The sequence below is a fragment of the Bactrocera latifrons genome, unplaced genomic scaffold (assembly GCF_001853355.1).
Source record: "Bactrocera latifrons isolate USDA-ARS-PBARC rearing strain unplaced genomic scaffold, ASM185335v1 scaffold_483, whole genome shotgun sequence".
Taxonomy (NCBI): Eukaryota; Metazoa; Arthropoda; class Insecta; order Diptera; family Tephritidae; genus Bactrocera; species Bactrocera latifrons.
This window is the reverse complement of record NW_017537138.1, coordinates 146043-168517: the sequence shown is the minus strand read 5'-3', so window position 1 is coordinate 168517 and position 22475 is coordinate 146043. Positions and strand designations below refer to the sequence as shown.

Genomic DNA, 22475 nt, shown 5'->3' with positions numbered 1-22475 from the left:
GATTTGTGTTATAACACAACGGTAAGTATTTACCGGCAATCACTAATCCGTTATATACAGTACCAAACTGCTTTGTTAGTGCTTTTTCGGTTTTTACCGTACATAAACCGAATACTGCAAACAGTTTGGTAACTGTTTTCACTTATTTTTCGACCAGAATTTTGGTCTGAAGCGTAAATTTAAGTTTAAGATTTTAAACCATACATATGTATATGAATGTAATAAATAGCAATTGAAAGGAACGATACAACTCACTTTGGTTTCCGCCAGGGGCTTTTGGGGATAATATGAGTGTATGTGTATGTGCCTGTGCTTGTGCCTGCGCTTATGCTTGCGCTTGTGCGTCTTTCTCCAATCCTCGTGCTGGTGGTTGTTGTTGTGATTTCCTTGTGGCCTTTTCTTGTTTTTTTTTTCGTTTGTGATTTGTTTTCCACGGTTCTTCACTGCACTCACTATGCCTTTGTTGCATATGTTCTATTTTCTCTTTCACAGCACAATTCTTTCACCACACTTATGCACACTTAAGAGTTTTTTTTTGTTATGTTTTCGGTCACTTCAGCCACTTCAGTATCACTTTTCACTTGTATACATATATATGTATACTGTTGGTGTATATTTGTTTCCACCGCACTTTCCTCTTTTTCACAGTTTTCACAGTTCTCTTTTCATTCCAAATTTTTTGTCACTACCGGTGCTTTTCTGTTCTTTTTTTGTTTCAAAGTTTTGTCACAACCGGTTTTCCCCCTTTTTTCTCGTTTTGTCACACACGTTTTTGTTTTTTTGTTGTCACCACCGGTTTGATCTTTTTCACTATCGTTTTTTTTTTTTTTTTTTTTTTTTTTTTTTTTTTTTTTTTTTTTTTTTTTTTTTTTTTTTTTGTTTAGTTTAGTTTTAATTATTATTTTGCGCGATCGCAAGACCGTGATTATTTGATTAACGCGGGATCGTAATTATATTGTCACCACTAGTGCCGTCCGTTACGGCTCGAACGACCATGTAAAATTTGTTAAACGAGTAATTTCACGACACTCACCTTTAATGCGATTTTCGTCGATGTGGTTCGAAAAAATTGATGAAAGAAGAGAGGCTCGGCGCCGTTCGTCAGTCCCTTTTGTGCCGTGTCCTCGTGAGTGTGGTGTGAGGTGTGGATGATGAATATGGCGAGTATGATGTGGATGATATATATGGAGTAGTCGTCTTGAGTATGGTGTGTATGTGTGGGGTGTAGGAGGATTATATTAAGAGAGGGGTCAGGTGCTCATTTAGCCAATAGGTTTTAAACGGTTAGTGTAAGGGGGAAGATTTAAACTGGAATCCCAATGCAAATTATTTAAGGCAAAAACTAAAAATTGTTTTTGAACGGACTCTAACTTATCCGAGTGGACTTGGTAACTAGGATTCCAAACCACAGAAGCATACTCTAATGTAGGCCTCACCAGAGATGTAAAAAGAAATTTAGTGGTAAGCGGATCTCTGAATTCTTTAGACCAAGGTTTAACAAAACTTAGAGCGCATTTAGCTTTAAAAAACTTGGAAGTTGYGTGCAGATAGTTAACCCATAGTTAATCCCAGATCAACAAAACTKCATACTTCCTCCAACCTAAAGTTTTGTATTGCATATGAAGTAGGGTCTACAGCTCTACGTGAAAAGCACATCGTTTTACAGTTTTTAAGCTTCAATGGCTTGTAATTTTTATCACACCCTAGTCTCTTGGTTGCTAAAGTATCATCTTTCGATATCTGACATCCTTCGCTGTTTGAAGTATATGTTTTAAAAAGTTTTATATCGTCAGCAAATAAAAAAACTTTTGAAAGCTTAAAAACAGATGATATGTCGTTAATAAATAATAAGAGCAGAATTGGACCAAGATGTCTACATTGAGGAACGCCAGAAGGAACCTTGATAATGTCAGAAAAATTTACCATTTTAGAAATATTGGTTGAAAACCAAGAAGATCGAATTTGTTTAAAAGAATTGAATGGTTTACTTTACCAAAAGCTTTACTAAAATCTGTGTATATAACATCAGCATTATTATTCTCCCTAAAGCCCGTTCAAGCAAATTAGTTATTGTATATTTCCTTTTACGAAAACCGTGGGGAGAACAAGAAATTAGTGGAGATATCCGGAAGGTTATGTCGTCTGTTATAAGTGCTTCGAAAAGTTTAGGTATTGCAGACAACTTTGCTATTCCCCTATAGTTTTCAATAGCTGACCTAAATCCACTCTTATGTAAAGGAGTTATAAATGACTTTTTCCATATGGATGGAAATAAGCCTTGCATAAGAGATGAATTAAACAGTTTTGTTAGGGGTTGGCACACWTCTTAAGAAAGCATGAGCGAATAATATATGTACAGGATTGGTTTAACATATTTAACTGATATAAGATGTCTGCTTTGGAAATGGTAGGTGCATTAATGACAGAAATCGGACATAACTTGTGCTGATGCGGAACATTTTTTGGAGAGTTATTTGACCTAAAGAATTCAGCGAACATATTAGAAATTGTGTGATTGTCACTAGACATAAAAGATTTCGTAGCGGACGGAAAATTAGAAATCCTGCGTTTGGAGCGTCAACTCTAACCATAGAATAATTTTGGATTACGTACAATATTATTTTTTACTTTATTTATATAATTATTATAACATACTTTGTTAAGTTCAGCAAATTGTCGACGCAATTTAAAATATTGTATAGTCATCAACTAAACCAGTTCTTTTAAAAAGTTTAAAAGCACGAAGTTTTCTATTTTTTAATTTACATGATTCTCTCGAAAACTGTAAATTAAATTAACTTTTTTAGTAACAGCACACTTCGGAACATATTTTTCAAATAAGTTTAAAATAGTTTCATTTAAGTGAGAAGCACTAAATTCAATATTGCCTCTGTAATCTAGCCAAGTTATTATATTCGTAATTAGTCTTCTTCAAATTGGCTTTCGCAAAATTGAACCGAAAACAAAGATGCTCTGTATTATTGTGAGCAAAGTTGGCTATGATTGCAATGTTAATTTCCAAAGCAGGATGATACGAGTCCCCTGGCCGAACCAAGGACAACAAAGAACATGGAAGCGTTATCAACGTAAATGAGATCCAAGAACGAATTCGTTTGAAATGAAATTAATTTGGTTAAGACCCAACTCCGAAATTTCATCTAAGAACTCCTTAAAACATGAGCGCCATGTGATACGCACGGTAAATTGAAATTTCCCAAACCAGTCATGGAATCAGGATTATCATCCATTAAGAAAACATTATCTATTAATGGAGCATGCTGCATATATATAGATATGTCCGAGTGAGGMGGTATATAATATAAGGTTAAGTAGATATGGCCACTATTAGCGCAAATACGAATGCACTTAAACTCTATGAAGTGAAGACTTCTTCAGATGGAATTGAAGAATGAACAGCAAACAAGACTCCACCTCTTTTTCTGTTCAGCCGGTCATATCTAAAGATTTCGAATTCGCTGTTGAATATTTCATTATCACAAATGTGGGGCTTTAGTCAAGTTTCTGTGAAAGGAAAATGCCGTGGTGTCTTCATCAAACGGACGTTTACGTTTAGAAAAAGGTTTTGGATTCTCTTCTTTAGCATTTAGGCAATGAAATGGTTGAAAGAAGGTTTCATAATGCCTAAACAATTCAATTTCTGTTGGTCTGCATTTTAAGCAAGACCAGCATAAGCCCTTACTGTCAAGAATTGAATCCAATATCCTATCTGTCAGTCCAGCACATTTAAGATAGGCAAGCCCGACACAAAGCCAGCAAGAAACAAAGCGTTCCGACTCGGCTTTTCCAGAGCAGTTCGGAAATTACATGTCATAATGAACAAAAACAATATTAAATAAAAAAATATATAAAAAAAATTTAAATAATAAAAGTAAAAAGAGCAATGACAAAAATATTTGTAACAAATAAATAAAATAAGAATAGTTGGTTATCAAAGATAATAACCAATGTAGAAAGCAGTTTGTCATGCACTGTAACACACGGAAAGTAAGAAACTCGCAAACAGCAGTGGACAAAGATGGAAACAAATAAAAACAAGAAAGAAATTTAAGTAAGCAATATAAATTAACACTGCCYTTTGCATTATTTAAGATGTAGTACAAAAACCAATTGAAAATGACTCGACGGAATAAGTTAAAATTAGCCAACACACAATTAAAGTAAATTTCAATTGCTTTAATAGAACAATAAAACAGTGATACTTATCTTAACTTAATTTCGATAATTTCAAAACAAAATTTCTAATATTATATAAATTAAACAAATTTCTAAGAGCACACAACCACAGCTGTACACGAGAAAAGTTCCAGCATCCAGATGATAATGATATAATTTAACTTTTATTTGATAGGAAACCAAAACACGGTCGAGCTACTCACGAGCAGCTTTCGACATATGTTTTATTTTGCACACACACCCCGAAATGAATACGACGAAAAATTACCCAAAAACGCCTCAACAGATGAAGGAATTATGGCAACAATGCTGCAAAATCGAAAGAGGTAACATTTTAGTTTATGTTGATACATATATTCGTTTATTTATTATATTGTGTTAATTTGTAGACGTAAGGTGTTTGGAAAAGCCAACTGCGCATTCGTACAAGGCGGTTAAAAATTAGTCAAAGACTCACAGGTGAATGTCCAATGTTCGGTTGCCGTGGATGGGATAAAAAAATGTCCAAAGCCTTGGTTTAACGAAAATAGAGCCTTTGACGGTTGAATGCGCAATTTCATCACCCACAGGTAGTCCTCTCCAAATATGCAGTCCCGTAGAATCAACCCCAAATCCCGAAAACCATCCTGCAAGTACATCGACACAATCTACATATTCTATCTATTACTTAGCTTGGAAAACCCAGGTAAGTATTCATTATGATATAATTATACATTTTTTACAATTTCTTATTACGTTTTTTCTTTTAAGGATGCTTCAACTTCGGTGCTATCAGGAAGTGCACGCAACAAACTTATCAGCACTTTGATAGCTGATATACCCAAAAGGAATGSTACTGAAGAGGAGAGGCGACGGGAGAATCGTGAAATGATGCAGGCCATTGATGGCCTAACTAATTCTATAACGGAATTAATAAAATCTTGTTATAATAATCAAAAATAATTTTTAAAGCTTAATTAAAATAATAATAAGTTATGTGTAATACTTTTATTTAATTAATATTTATTGAATTCAATAAGTTTGGTTTTTTCGTTTTAGAATAAAAAAAAAGGGAATACAAATTTCAATTTATTTTCTTTTAACAGAAAGGATAAATAAATAAACAAATAATGCACGTAAGTAGTGTATTTCGAAAGTCGAATTGTGGGAATATTTTTATACATATATGAATTGGCTTATGTATATATATGTATAACTGAACAGTTGATATTAAACCACCAGTTTCCTGCAGAACCATGTAATTTGTTGYATTTTTGCTCTGTATGGGTATTAGATGTTCCTACTGGTGTTAAAAGCCGCGGTTCAAGAGGGTAACCTAGATCGCCAAGATTCTCTCCGTTGTTGCTAAGGCGTTTTAGTATGCTGACCAATGAGATGTTCTCGTTGGTCAAAAGTTGCCCAAATTGCAGAGGTATGTGTTGCACCCGGAAACTTGGCATTTACAAATGTAAAACATAAACGGTTATGGCAAACCTAAAAACCGAAATTGCATTGGCATATATGTATGTATATGCATGGAACAACAAAACTTATTGCTTCAACAGTGATACTGTATAATCCTTTACTATTTAAATATAAATTAAGAGGACGTTTGATATTATTTGATGGTGGAGCAATGATAGCAATATGCGTGCAGTAAATTGCTACAATGGTACTTTTTATTCCAAATTTTTAAAAATCTGGAATATATTTCAAATAAATTAGCTTAAATTACCACATTACTATTTGTATTACAATAATACTTGCCTCGTTTTTATAAAAGTTTCTTCCTCTGTTGAACTGGGAAACTTTATTTCTCCTCCCTTCACCTTCACAATAAGTTTTGCTACAGCCCGTACACTTCTCGAAAGGGACGACTGACTAATGGGAAAGTTGACGTTGTTACCTACACATTTCTGTTATGAGCGGTGCCCAAAGCTGTTAGAACCCTAACAGTTCAAGATAGTGACGTTTTCTGATTATTGTGTGGGGGACGGCAAATTACACGAGTTAATCGAAAATTTTGCACAAAGGTATTCTCGCTCAAAGAAAATGGATTGCTATCGTCGTGGAAACATTTTAAATGCAACGCGAGATTCCCATTCTCACAATTTTCATCTTAGTTTAAAAATAATAACAAAAGTAAAATATCTTTCATTTTCAAAAGATGCACAATCAGATATTTAATTCATAACTAGCAAATTAGAAGCATTTCACATCTTAACATCTTATAAGGAARAAAGCTTTTTATTTCAGACACAGAATACGAAATTCTTGTTAAATTTCAAATTTTGACAAATTAGAAACATGTTGAATTTATCAAGTGCACAGAATAGGGGTGTTAATTTCACTTACTCACTGAACAATTTATATTTGCTACTGCTGATGATATTGCTGAAGCTGATATTTCAAGTCTATTTCTGATTTCCACTGTTATAAAAACAAATGAAGTAATTATTTGAAAAATATTGATAAAAAATCACATAACATTTATCCACTTACCTTCTTGTTGTACAAGCACGAATGACATTCGTCTTTCAACAGAATTTTTTTTATTACCTTTTTTGGGATTTTCCTTTGACACTATTGACAATTATGTTTTCTCATTCGCACTCATTCAAATAAACCAAGAAATGACATAACTTTTTTCATCGCATCGCATCACCAATTACATATGTATGTGTGTACGAGGTGTGTTCCACAGTAAACAGGACTTTTGGAATGTATAGCCCCTGGTGGCGTCATCTATATGCTGACTGGTACGTTAGAATCTGGTATCTTTATCGATTGTTCAGTGAGATTGTTCAGAGAATGAGATTTTATCGATTGGAAGTGAAATTATTGCGTTTTAAGGATCAGTGTATTTGTGTTGTCGGTGCGAAAATGATCTTCGAACAAAAAGCCAACAATTAGTTTTATTTTAAAATTGGTAAAACTTTTACCGAAACGTTTCAATTGATGAAAGAAGCTTATGGCGATGATTGCCTATCCCGTAGCAGACTGCACGAGTGGTTTCACCGTTTTCAAAGTGGTCGTGAGGACATAAATGACGATTACCATGTGGGCCGAAATCATCATTGAAGTTCTTGGAAATGGAATTGAACATCTCCAACGTATCGATTTGTCGTATTTTGACTGAACATTTGGTCTTACGAAAGGTGTGTGTGCACGGTTARTTCCGAACAAATTGACTGACGACCAAAACTTCCAACATTCGAAGGACATCATTAAAAAGGTTTATTTGACCAAAAATCACATTTTAACCATTAACCACTTCCCGTATTAACCTGATATGGCACCGTGCGACTTCTTCCTTATCGGGACGGCAGACGTAGAGGCCATTCAAAAGGCTTTCACGGGCATACTGGCGGCCATACCGACCAATGAGGTAAAACACTCGTTCAACATGCTTTTGGACCATGCGAAAAGCTGTATTGAAGCATAAGGATACTATTTTGAACAAAGCAAATTGATTTGAAATGGCGGGTGTTGAAGTTAAGCGTCTGTGTAACTATATATTGGCTACAAAGCGCTTCGCCAATCTGTAAGTTCGAACACGGGAGTTCTTTTCTATGGCATCACAAAGGACTACATTATTAGTCTAAGTGTGATCTTTGATCAGCCATCAAACCAAACCAAAATTGATTTTGCCGAAAAGAATATCTGTTCCGTTTTTTTTTTAAGTGCTGTTTATTTTGGAACGCACCTTGTATGTACATCGGTTCAGCTTTTCTCATGGTTTAGCGAGACAAATGAACAAAAGCAAAATCGCTATTTTTTTCTCATTTTCTCACTGCATAATTTTTCTCTGGATCTCCACGAAAGTTTTAAGACTAAGAAAAGTTAACTGCGGCTGCTAATATACCCATCACAGCTGCATTTCTTTAAGCAACTATGTGTACAGTTTGTGTGGAAGCTTTATGCTATAGTAATCCGATCTGAACAATTTTTTCAGAGATGAAATTATTACCTTAAGCAGTAATCCATGTCAAATTTCGTGAAGATACCACGTCATATGGGAACGTTTCCATACAAGCCCTTGATTCCGATCGTTCGGTTTGAATAGTAGCTATATGATATAGTGAGCCGATCTGAAAAATTTCCTCAGATATTACCATATTTCTATGAACAATAACTCATACCAAATTTCATGAAGATATATCGTCAAATGAGGAAGTTTCCCATCCAAGCGTTTTATTCTCACCATTCAGTTTGTATTGCAGCTATATGCTATAATGAACCGATCTGAACAATTTCTTAGGAAACTACAACTTTTGTGAAGATACAAAAACTTTTTTCTGATCTTTCACTTTGTATGGTAGCTATATGTTATAGTGGTCCGATATCGGCAGTTCGGGCAAATGAGCAGCTTCTTGAAGAGAAAATGACGTTTTCAAAATTTTAAAATGGTATTTTAAAAACTGAGGTACTGGCTTGTATATCGTGTCGTAAATTGACTCAGCTCAACATACTGATCATTTCTATACTTGTGTGTACATACTTTATAAGGTTTCCGATACTTCCCTCTGGGTGTTGCAAACTTTAATTAGATAAATCGGTTCTGAAGTTCTCGTGTTTTAGCAAAGAATAAGAGTTTTGTTCAACTAACAGTTATTTCAATCACTAATCGAGATTGATTTAAGTTATGTGCAAATAAATGATTGGAACGACGGGACGCCTGTCTGTGCACGCTGTAACTTGAGCAAAAACTGAGATATCGTAATGGTATATGTGTTCCATGGTAAAAAATTGAAGACGAGTAACGAAACGAAAACATATAAAGCGCCATAACTTAGCATTAAATTAAAATATAGAACTGTAATTTGATACAGCAGATTGTATTAGCAAGTTACACTTGTGGGTCAACAACTGTCAAAAAGTGGGTCTAGTCTCGTCCTCTAATAGGTTTAATGTATCTCCCAAATCGTTCAAGCTAAAATAACCAAAGCGCTATTAGAARAAATGGATGTAAGTGGATTATAACTCTGCCTACTTTCCATATAACTCTACTAGTAAAAACTACTAAATGGGCGTTATATGCCAGCGACATTAAATGTTACCACCGAGGTGGTAAAAGAGCGCGTTATAAAAGCCGGGATCAAAAGTGGACGATAGACATGGCCCCGCCCACATATTKCGGTATTTTCCCGATATATTACAACCAAAAAATGAGCAAAAATTGCGATCAATGTGTGAGATATTTACTATATATGTATAATTGAAATTCGAAGAAAATTCTTTCTTGATAATAGCATGTATGTGTGTTCAAAATGGGAAGAACAGATTGATACTACTTCCATAGACTCCGATGTACGAACTTCCAGATGACTTTATACCTCATATATCGTCCAATAAATGATTATCATAATAAAATTAAGATAACGTGTTTTTATGATAATTGCACTAGCTTTAATCCTTTCATGTCTTATATTCATTTTTGTTATACCCGAACTTAGCCCTTGGAAAGAAAAGGCGATATAATGTTAAATACTTCCTGAGGTATAGGATTTTACAAGGAGTTCAAGATGGGCCTTGTATTTAGTGTCCAGTTTTTATATCGGCTATTATAAACACTAAACTAGCTTACTAAACTTTCTTTTTCTAACGCATTTATTTATTGAGTTGTCGTACTCTTAGTAGCATTCAACTTAGAAAGAGGATGAGGAGTGCGTATAGTTATTATCTAAAAGGAATTCTTCTAAAATAGATTGATTGAAATAGCTTTAGTGATTTGTGAGATATATCCACCTATTAGAGGGTGGGACCTTAATTTTAAACTGCAAATATTTTCTTCATCTATGATTCCTTGTTTTTAACTACAGTTGCTACCTCAATTCGGAGCTTGTTTATATAAATAGGAATAGAAAGAATATGTTTTCGATTTACGGAATTTGGGGACCTAATTATCCGATTCCGTTCCTCTGCAGTATTAGCCTTCTAACCCGTAATACGTAGTTGGTAAATTTTTTTGGGGACGTTTTTTACGTGGCGGGTCCCGAACCTAGCGCACAACTCTGTGTAAGTAATGTTTCGCCTTCTCACTTTAACTCGCTTTCAAACGGACGTTCTTAGAAAGATCGATGACGATGGTGCAGACGTTATATTGCCAGACCATGAAAAAGTTCGAATAGCAATTACCCTTCTGAAGAGCAATAAAGCGGCGGGGCCGATGGATTGCCCTCGAKCTTTTCAAACACGGCGGCAAAGAACTGCTAAAGGCATGCGTCAGCTTCTTTGTAGAATATGGTCGGACGAAAGCATGACCAACGATTGGATTTTAAATGTGCTCTGCCCAGTTAAATAAAAGGGAGACCCCACGATCTGCGCCAACTACCGTAGCATAAGCCTCCTCATCATCGCGTATAAGGTTCTATCGATATTATTGTGTGAAAGATTAAATCCCACCGTCAGTAAACTGATTGGACCTTACCACTGAGGCTTTGAACCTGGAAAATCAACATCTGACCACCATGCGCCAAATCTTGGAAAAAAAACCGTGAAAGGAGAATCGACACTCACCATCTCTTAGTCGATTTCAGAGCTGCCTTTGACAGCACGAAAAGAAGCTGCCTTTATGCCGCGATGTCTGAATTTGTTATCCCCACAAAACTAATACGACTATATAAGCTGACGTTGAGTAACACCAAAAGCTCCGTTAGGATAGGGAAAGAGCCCTCCGAACCGTTCGATACCAAACGAGACTTCAAACTGGGCGACTTTCTTTCGTGTCACTTCTTCACCTTACTTCTGGAGAAAATAATTCGAGCTGCAGAACTAAACCGAACAATCCAACATAGGTGCTACTTCCGAACAAGTAGGCAATTGAGAAGTGAAGTCCTCTCTCGACGAACAAGAACAAAGCTGTACAAGTCACTCATTATTCCCGTCCTGCTATATGGTGCAGAGGCATKGACGATAACGACATRTGATGAGTCGACGTTTCGAGTTTTCGAGAGCAAAGTTCTGCGAAAGATTTGTGGTCCTTTTCGCGTTGGCCTGAGACAACAGGCCAAACAGAGGAAGAGGAAGAGCTCCACTCCGTTGGCATGGTCAGGTGGAGAAGAACCTGGCTTCGCTTGAAATCTCCAATTGATAACTGGTGACTGACGCTGTTGTTAACTTGGCTATAACCGCGTAAGTGGTTTCTATGCCAGTAAAGAAGAAGAACAACGTGTTATATGTGCAAGACGTTTCATCACCATACCTAAGTTTTTACTAAGATTCGCTTGGCCAGTGGGAGAGATGGACGGGGTGATACACACCCAGATTTATATTTCTCTCGCCATTTCTATCATTTATATGGTATATATTAAACATATGAAATTCTTGTGTCACGGTGATAGTTGCAAAGTTAATCCTAAACGATATTTTTTATCGCTGAAGAAGTGTTCTCTCCATAATTTAAGTATTCTCTGGGCATTAATCACTAGATCACCTCTGGGGATTGTACAAAAGTATGCTCCAGTCTTGAAACATTGTATTAGTCGCCGCATGTTTTCGTGGAATTTTCGAGTATTACGCAACATGCTTGTCAAGCTCTTCCTACTCACTCATTTCTTCCTCTCCTTTTTTACCTGCAAATGTGTCCTGCATGTGTTGTGGACAAGTAGAAAATCGTTAGACTGTCTGTTGTGATCGCAACTTCTCGACGTCTAACTTTCATTCTTGCTTAGACACGATCAAAAAATACGATCACATTGACTGTTGCGTTATCTGGCATTGTTGTAACTTATCAATTGAATTTAAATGCACTACGTTAAGTGGCATGCCTTTGCATAAGAAAAGAATCCAATTTCTTTGTTTCCTAAAAAGGCCCTCCCAAAAATATTATACACTCCATTGAGATCAGAGATTAATCTTTGCTTATTTTTAATTGAAATATTAAGTAGCAGAATTAGTACTTATATTCGATATATAACGTATTTTCATTTTTCGTCTTCATTTTTCTTTTCTTCCGCCTTGCCTTTAAACCCATGTATAGGCAAATATGTGGGTTATCTAAACAAATTAAGAGAACACATTTCTTGCTGCGCATATTTGTGCTTAGAATAAATAAAATTGGGTTAAAACTTGGCCTAGACGCCAATAACTAACATGCCTTATATACCTAAAATTATTAAAACAGCTTTATTCCTTTCAAGTTGTAAGAGTGTAAAATGTTCCGTTAGACCCTCCTTACTTCTTTAATAAACATTTTCACTAACACTTGAAGGATTTTCCCAAGCTTTGATTCTTGCGAGTTGCAAGAGTAAGTCGGACTTAGCGTTGTGATTTTCCTTACTTCTTTAATATATCTATGTAATTTAGTAAACGTTTCTCAAAACATTATTATTATGATTTTGAATGATTTTCTTACATCTTTAATACTTTGAAACTTTTTGAAAAATTATTACTTCCTAAAACTTACACTGTATATCTAGAATCCATCCGTCTTCTAATGGCATTACTGGTTTAGCAAGGTTGTATGCTTTACAGGACAGGAACTTGCCTGAATCAGATTTCTCGAAAATAATTGATAAAGTACTCGTAGTTTGGTTKCCATCGCTTGATATCTGAAATAGTGGAAATAAATTTGTGCTAATTAAACCTTTTATAATTTTTTATTTATATTAAATTGTAGATAGTCTTGTAGAAAATAGATAACTATAATTATACTGGGTTTTCATTATATATAATTATATTGTGGTTAGTAATATTACATTTGTATTCTCGTTTTTTGTTTTTCCAAATTAGATTGCACAGATTTTATTTCTATGTCCCTATACCTATGCAATTAAATCACCTATGAAACAATAGCAAAATTGTGGAGCATCATTAGGTGAGCGACCAGGCGCTTACCGCGTGTTTTAATATTTCGTTAAAATTCAGTTTTTTGTTAATGTTATTGAAGATTGAATTTTAGGCCACAATAAAATTGTAAAATTGTTTTCTTATAAACTACTGGAAACAAATCGATAAAATTTTGTGTACTTAAATAAAAATGACATCACCGCCGTCTAAGAAATGCGATGGACGGGACAAGGACAACGTCCGGTGTGTTTAACGTGGGTACCTGCTGACGACAGCCTTACTCCACGGTACTCAAAAGTACAGCGGATAAAATCAATGCGTTAGTCAGCGCCCTGAGAATACCAAGCATTTTCAGTACCAATTGGCAGAGTGGAATGGACACACTAGCCACCTTGGTCGGATTCGAGGCCCATCTAAAACCCCTGCCGTGCTTTGGGTCCGGCACCAGGTTACAATGCAACTCCACATTCAACTGACAAGTCAGTTCTTCCCACATTTGTGTTTTAACCATATATACCACGATACTCCCCGAGGGGCCAGTGCGCATGAGCAGGTTGGAGTTACCTCCAAGGGCTCCTGCTCCCCGTGGTACCAAAATTAAGTCTCTGGTCAGACCTCATAGCCGAAACTACTACCAGCTGAGCTTCCATACRGCTCTGGACTGGTAGCCAGGGGTTGGACCTCTGTCAGTCAGTTTTTCCCGCATTTGGGTTTTAACCACAACCACCAGGATACTCTCTGAGGGGCCAGTCTGCATGAGCTGGTTGGAGTTACTTCCAAGGGCTCCTGCTCCCCGTGGTACCAGAATTAAGTCTCCGGTCAGACCTCGTAGCCGAAACTACTACCAKTTGSGCTTCCATACGGCTCTGGACTGGTGGCCAGGGGTTGGACCCCATGAATACATCACATACACATACCAATCATACAAATCTAACCCCAATTTCCAACTAACCGCCTTTGCCGCTTAAATAGTTCACGCGCAAACAACCCTAACTGTTCGGTATTCCGACTAGTGGAGATCACACCACTAACATCTAATTGTCCTTCGGTCCAGCTAATTTCCATATCACCCTGATCCTTAATGTCCGAGTACATCGGGCACTCCGCAATTAAATGCGACCAATTTTCTGACCCCGCCCCACAAAAACACCCTGACGTATCCGATAGGTGCCTCTGACGAAAAAACGCATTCAGAGGCCCATGCCCCGTAAGCAGAAAACCCAGACTCAGACAAAATCTTAAGTCTGGGTTMTCCTCAACGAACCCAACGTCCCGAATGTACTCGTACGTCACTCGGCCGTTAGGACTATTGTCCCAACGTTCTTGCCACCTACGCCTAACCCTATCATCTAGGAGCCTCCTGCTCCCTAGATATCCCTCCCTCTCCACATCATCGTCGGAAATCCAATCGTTCCGCAGCAWTGACACACTCAAACCCCTTCTTGACCTGAATGCAACAGCACGCTGTATGACCATCAGGTCAAGAGGGAGTGCACCTAATAAAACCTGCATCGCATCCGTTGAGACGGTGCGATATACAGGCAAATAAGCAAGCATCATACAACGCCGGATTGAGAGGAGTTTTTGAGACCGTCAGACAGTCGTGGCTGCCTCCCACCATACAGGGGTTCCATATGTGGCACAGGCCACAAACAAGCCACGATATAAGGTGCGGACAGCACGACGTCCGAGACCTCAATCGCTCCTCAAAATGCGGCGTATTTTGCCTATAGTTGCCTGCAGTCGCTCCTTCACATTCGCCAAGTGTGGAGTAAAACACACCATTCACACGGACAATCGGTGGACGAACCGGCGACAATCTACCTTTCAATAGCATTTCCACCGTTTTATCCATCGATATGTCAACCCCCACACCTAAACCCCTAGAGTTTTCAATTTCTAAAAATTGTCCTCCCGCCCGTTCTGCTCAGACCGCGAGCGACCTTCGACTATAAAAAGAAGGTCGTCCGGATACGCACAACACTTACAGAGTGGCTCGAGCTGCCCAGGCAGAGTGTCCATCATAAGGTTTCRAATATATGGACTGCAGATGGAACCCTGCGGGCAGCCACGCACYACTCCAATCTCCACACTTCCATTCATGCCGACAAGAGAGGCCTTTCTGTCCGAAAAATAACTTCGCCAAAGAGTAAYTTGCGGACAGCCACGCTCCTCCAGCCGTTGGACCACTCGATCCGAGCTTAAATAGTCAAACGCCCCCCTTAAGTCAACAAATATGCCAAGGACATACTTGTTGACATTCTCCCTAACGACATCCTGAACATAAAACCAAGCATCCTCTATACTGCGTTATTTCCGAAACACAAACTGCCTATCCGACCACATACCCCGCGTTAGCTCCTGRAGCCATGTCTCTTTCCAGCACTTTGCCGAGTACTGGAAGGAGACTGATGCCTCGATAAGATCGCTCCTGATCTATTCGGGGGACTTCAGGAGAGGAACAACCCTAGCACTTTTCCACTCGCGTGCAAAGTATCCCTCCCAAACGCACTTATTTAAATGGCCTCCAGGTATTCCGGAATCTCTCCGTTCAATCCATCAAAATCCGGGGACCGTTTAGACCTAACCAGGCCACAGGCGTACCCCAGCTCCCCATCATCTAATGGAGGAACAGGCACCTCTTGTGCTTGAGGCAGCTGCACTTCCGGCCTAGGAAAGAACGCACCTAACAGAACCCCCGCACACTCTCTCCACGACAATAACAGACTGTCACCGACGCGAAGAGAGATGACATCCTCCCTTCTACGACCCCGGCAGATCCTATAGACCTGACCTCAGGGGTGGGTCGTTCTTATTCTCTCTCACAAAACTCCTCCAATCTTCCTCTTTAACTTTAACTAACATCACCTTATACTCCCTATCCGCACAACTAACTTCGTACCTAAGCTGGGACAGCCTATCAGAATTGGACCGTCAGATTGGACCTGACAGTCCTCCTCTTCAAGGTTAACGGAGAGTCCATATTGGTTCCAGTCAGTACCAGAGGTACGCCATCGCCGCAATGGACTCTCATAAGGCAAGGGAGAGGACTGAGGGGTAACCATAATTTGAATCAAATTATGATCACTCAATCCCCACCCTCCCTTAACCCCCCATTTAACACTGAAAGCTCTACTTGCTGCCTCATTCATAAGCGTTACGTCAATGTCACTCACGCCCTTAGGCCCATCGCCACCACCCATTCGCTTAATGCCTCGCCTCGACTGTGGCTTTGGTATCCAGACGAATGCCGGAATACCTTACTAAACCACATCGAGGACGAGGSATTCGCATCCAGCCCTAGGATAAATGGGCTACTACTCGCAAGACAATCATCCTACCAAACTCCCCTTCTATAGCTACACATATACCCAGTTGTGAAGAATCCACAACTACCCAATCGTAGCGTGGTTTATTCACAACTATTGCGGCGTTAGCTCTAAGGTCAGTGAAGACCTTAAAACCCCCAGGGAGACCACGAACCACACCATTGGTGGCGTAGGGCTCTTGGAGTAGAGCAATAAGTACCCACCCTCAAACATACAACCCCCCAACTCACACATCACGGCATAGGAGCCCTGACAGTTAAGTTGGATGATCCCACCCATCAGTGTCTGGCGAGGGCGCGCTCAACAAGACCACAATATATAGGGCAGGCAGCTGACATCATAAGATGCCCAGCTGGTCTCCCCTTGAACGCACAGTTGCGSCAATGTGGTGCATTGACGCAACTGACAGCTTTGTGGCCTTCTTGACCGCACCTCCGGCCGACATCTTTTGTAGCCCTACATTCTTTCACCCTATGGTCAAAACCCATACACCGGAAGCAGCCAGCGACGGGGCTATCCGGTCGCACCCGGAAGGAGAACCACTTTATGTAGCACCTACCAGCCTCCAGGAGGGCGGACATCAACTTGTCTGTACCCTCAAGGCCGACATTGGTGCTACCGTCAGAGGTCACCTTCCAGGGACGACTGACCATCCTTACGTCCGACATCTGGGACGCCGGGCTGAAATCCTGGAGGTTCAGCCGAAGTAGCTCCTCCATGAATTCTTAATGGGGAATCTCCGTATGGACCCCCTGGACTAAAACCCGACGACCCAACTCTCGTTTGACAGAGACGTCCAACCCCACMTCCCCGAATTTCTTGATATTCGCCACACTCTCTCTCTCAAGAACAGAGGGATTGCGAATAACCGCCCCACCACCCTTGATTGGTCTAACTTCGTGGACCCTCACACCAAGTGAGGGAACCACTTTATCGATTACTTCCTTAGAGGAAGTTGTAGGCTCCTTATTCCTGACCACGACCGACCAGGTTTCAACAGTCTTCGGCGCCACCGGTGCGATTGCCTCCAGCACAGGCGCTCGAGGCACACGCATCGGTGCCGACGGATCCGGCATTGACCTGCTCGGCGTCGAGGAGTGTCTCCCACAACTTCCTCTAACAGCATCTACCTGACCGCTAAGATGGGCATTCTCGGTTATTACCGTCATCAAGATTGCCTCATATTTTGAGCAAGTTCCAACAGCCCCTTCGCAGTCCCTGCATAAAAATTCTTGGTCTCAAAGACCAGCTCATTAAGCTCCCCAGTTATTCTTTTGGCGGCCGCAACATGGCTGACTGCCCCACCTCCAACAACAACTGCCCCCCGTGAAACATCCCGCGTTCCCTCTTTTTTGGCACTCGAGACGCGAGTACCCGATTTCGTAGCGCCCTCCTTTCCGACGCCTTTCACCATCGTGCTAGCTGGATGGGCTTTAACAGCGGCGGCCACGCTTTCTCTACCGCTCTCTCCCTCATTTCGCGACCACCACACCACAACTCCCGCTCCCTCTTTCGTAACCACTTACGGTACGCGGCGACCCCGCACGCGAAAACGCTTTCTCAGCGGTAGCCACCCAAGCGGTCGATTATATCGCGAACGCAGTGGCACAGCCCACAACCCCAACAAGTGGTCGTTAAGGCCACTCAATTGGCCGCCGAACGGACAATGTCCCCGTAACGGTCCGGAGTCGACCGATGTGGCGCTGAGCCGAATCGCACCGTGGGCTAAACGGTTCGCTTTTACGACCGTTGGTCCTCGCAGGAGTCGCAATCCCCAACGCTGGACGGACGTTTGCACCCTTTGGGCAATCCTGTCYAGATCTTCCAGACATTGAGCCAACTAAGCGCCAGATGCTCAGCACAGAACTACTGTCAGGCAGTCCAGTCAGCAAGAACACCAACAACACGGTGCTGGATTGGAACCGTGCAGAGCTGCCGCCAATTACAACAACGTGGATGACCACGTTGTCCGTATAATGGTAAGTAATAGTAAAACTACTTACCGCTATATGCAGTACACAAAAATTCACAGAATTGCACAAAAATGTGTGCCCGTAAAAAACACTCGCGTCGCTACCCACGGTCGCACTAACAAATACACCGCAAACATGCCAGGCAATAACGGTGCCACCTAAACTGCGTAAACAAATGACCGCGCAAAAAGAAATCGCGAAAAAAGGTAATCACGCACGTCTATCCGCGTCGGCAGTCAACTAACGAATGACGGGACAAGGACAGAGCCACATATTGTGGCATTTCTATAGTGGCCATATAAGCCTTTCAGACTTGAGAAATTAAAGTTTACAGATTTTAACGCCGCTTCGCACAGTTGCTAATATGACCATCGTGAATGCAATAAAAATAAGAAAAAAATTATCCGAAGAAGGATTCCTAGAAAAAAGACTCGCACAATTGTGTATTACCGGTCTTAAGGCCATATTATTGAAAGAAAAAGCAGTACAATTCAAAAATCTTATTTCAAGAAAAACAAAAAATTTATATTGATGGAATGTATTTAAAAGTAATATTCATGTACATTGATTGAAAGCCATAATGTTTTTGTGTGGTACTCCTGAAAACAGTTTTTATTTTTGGGTTGGCAGAGAAATACATCGCATTTGGAGCATTTTATTATAGTTTTGCTTGTACATTCTTTCACGCGGCACATCCGTGGTGTTGTCATATCCATTGCCTCTGGCCAGTGATAATACCGATCAGTACGTACATCAACGGGAGGATCCAGGGGTCCGTCTCTTTTCGCAGCTGGCTCTGCTGTTGATGTGCAATACGGAACAGGTGGATTAATTGGCCTTTCAGTGAATTTGGCCAATACTTCGCCGAGCTCAGATTTAAACTTAAATAGGTCTTTAGTATTCTTTTTTCGCATGCCCGCCTTTAGTGCATCGGCTCTGTACTCTCAAGTTATTTTTATAGTCCATTGCTTCGTTTTTATAAAAATTCTGTAGTATTCCATTGACTGATCAGCTGCGTCGACTCCGAGCATTTTAGCGTTGAAACGCTTCACGATTAGAGGGCATGGCACATTAATGTGCTTGCGTTCCTTTTTGCACCACCTTTGTACCACTCCAACTGGGTCTCTTCCACATTCTGTGGATACCAGCGTAATGCAGTTACTATCGCGCCATCTAACTCCAACTACGTTACCTTTCACAAACTGGCTTATGTCTCCTCTATACATATTTCGGTCTAACGGGAAATCCATCCTCTGTACAGGCAATCGGTTTAAAGCTATGGTCCCAGTAGCGTTGTAGCCGAGCTTTTCTAAAAGCGGAATCGTGGTAAAGGACCGATCAAATAGAGAAAACTCCCTTTCGGCAAATGTTTGCCAATCTGATGGCAATAGACGGTCCAACTCTCAAGCCAGTGTCAGAAAAAGTTCATGCTCCTTGGAATATTTCGAAATCGACGACGAGCCTGCTGAAAGTCTCAACAACAAGGTTCTTAAGAGCTACAGATCTCGGTTTATTTTTAACGTATTGCCGCATGGACGCCCTTCCTGTAAATGGGATTATTTGCTCATCAATCGAGTATTCCGTAATTTCTGTTACTAGTGCTTGGCATCGAGATCTAACGCAGAGAACTTGAATAACGTCCTCATCAAGATTCAAATTGAAATGACCTAGAATGACACAATTGTGCGGTCCTTTTTTAAACTTGTTCAAAACACTTAATGTAATTACAATCTTTTCACAATAAGACAATATATAGTTTATTTAATATTTTTCAATACACATTTTTGCAAAACAYCACAAAACTAAAACACTGCACAAAATTTATTTCAATTAACCTTGACAAAACGGCTGAACACTTCAAAACTTCGCAAATTGTGACAAAAATATACAAAAAATCAAAGTAACTAATGGAAAGAACCGTTAGAAATAAAAGGCACAACTGTTGCTTTTGGGTCTTAACACGCAGTAAAGCGAAAATAAATATTTAACATATTTTTAGTCTTACCCGCACAATTGTGTATTCAAGGTCTGAAAGGGATAAAGGAGCGCACGTTTGGTGTGGGATTCGGGGTGGGAGAGAGACTCCGTCGCCGAGTACTATCATTCATTCCTTTTGCTTGCAGAAGGTTTCAAGACCGGAGTATACTTTTGTAGAACCTCCAAAGGTGATCTAGTTAAAGATGCCCCGATCATACTTAAATTATGGAGGGAACACTTCTCCAGCCTGCTGAATGTCAGTGAACGCACAACGACAGGAGAAGGCGAACACGATTCCCCAATCAATGACGATGGTGCAGACGTTCTATTACCCGACCATGAAGAAGTTCGAATAGCAATTGCCCGCATGAAAAACAACAAAGCGGCAGGGGCCGATCTATTGCCGGCCGAGCTATTCAAACACGGCGGTGAAGAGCTGATAAGGTGCATCCATCAGCTTCTTTGCAAAATATGGTCTGACGAAAGCTTGCTCAACGATTTCGTCTATCTTGGAACTAGCGTAAACACCACCAACTGAGAAGCAAAATCCTCTCTCGACGAACAAAAACCAAACTCCATAAATCACTCATAATTCCCGTCCTGCTATATGGTGCAGAGGCTTGGACGACGACAATGACTGATGAGTCGACGTTGTGAGTTTTCGAGAGAAAAGTCTTGCGAAAGACTTTGGGTCCTTTGTGCGTTGGCCACGGCGAATATCGCATTCGATAGAACGATGAGCTGTASGAGATATATGACGACATTGACATAGTTCAGCGAATGAAAACTCAGCGGCTACGCTGGCTAGGCCATGTTGTCCTAATGGAGGAAAACACTCCTGCTCTGAAAGTATTCGACGCAGTACCTGCCGGGAGAAGCAGAGGAAGAGGAAGACTTCCACTCCGCTGGAAGGACCAGGTAGAGAAGGACTTGGTTACGCTTGGAATATTCAATTGGCGCCACGTAGCGAAAAGAAGAAACGACTGGCGCGCTGTTGTTAACTCGGCTATAATCGCGTAAGCGGGGCTTACGCCAATTAAGAAGAAGAAGAGGTATGTTTAAATAGTAAAATTTTGAATACATTTTTGTAAAAATTTTTATGTCTTTTTCACTCTAAAATAAATTGCCAACTATGTGACCTAACGCGGAAAACAATCGGAAGATATTGAATTCTTTGTCCCACGGTGCGCTCCCAAAACATCGCGTCAGAGATAAATGATGTCCAGGTCTCCTGTCGTGAGAACCGCTTACCAACCAAACTTTGACAGTTGAGTAGATCTGATAGGTTTGACTGGAACGGCCATGCTGAAATTATACCAAAAATATATGTGAACGGAGGGATTTGTTTCCGCCGTTCAAGATCGCTAATAAAAAATGTAAAACAATGAAAATGAAAATAAAATGCGTAATTTAAATATATTTCGTGAAACTTTTTCCAATGTGATGCATAGTAGAATTAATATCAACTACCAATGTTTAAAAACATTTATTAATTGAGAACTAACAGGCTTAATTCATCTAAGTAAGTATTCAAAGATCGAAAGTCATATATGTTAATATAACTGTGTAACTTTGAGCTCCTGTTAATTTGTTTAATTTATATTTTAAAACTGTTGTGAAAATTTTTGAAATAAGTGATCCGTAAAGATAAGTACTGCTGTGATATTTTCTATTAAAGCATTTGAAATTAACTTAAAYTGTGTGTTGACAATTTTAATTTATTCCGCCGAGTCACTTTCAATTTGTTTTTGTTGMTATATTCCAAAATAGTGCAATTGTTGCTGTTAACTTATATTGCTTATCTAAATTTCTTTCTTGTTTTTATTCATTTCCATCTTTGTTCACAACTGTATGGAGGTTCTTACTTTACGGGTATCACAGTGCATCTCTAACCGCTCACTACATTGGTTGTTGCCTTTGATAGCTTATTTTGCATTTATTTGTTATAAATATTATGGTCATTTCTCTTTCTACTTTTATTATTTAATTTTTTATATTTTTATTTAAAATTTTTTATTGCTGTTTATTATCATTATGACTTGCAATTTCCCGAATTGTTCTGGTAAAGGCGAGTGGGAACGCTTTGTTTCTTGCTGGCTATGTGACGGGCTTGCCCATCTGAAATGTGCTGGACTGACAGGAAGAATTTTGGATTCTATTCTTGACAAATAAATTCAGGCATTATGAAACGTTGTCTCAATCATTTAAATGCCTGAATGACCAGGAAGAGAAT

General features: G+C 39.6%; 1 protein-coding gene across 1 annotated transcript in view; it reads right to left on the bottom strand.

Moving 5' to 3' along the window:
* Positions 1–22475, bottom strand: part of LOC108973517 (nephrin-like) — a gene marked incomplete at its 3' end in the record, with an annotated part of 169089 nt that overhangs the window by 5154 nt on the left and 141460 nt on the right. The window contains exon 4 of the mRNA XM_018940837.1: positions 12581–12725. Coding sequence (XP_018796382.1) covers positions 12581–12725 — 145 coding nt within the window. The remainder of the gene's footprint in view (positions 1–12580; positions 12726–22475) is intronic.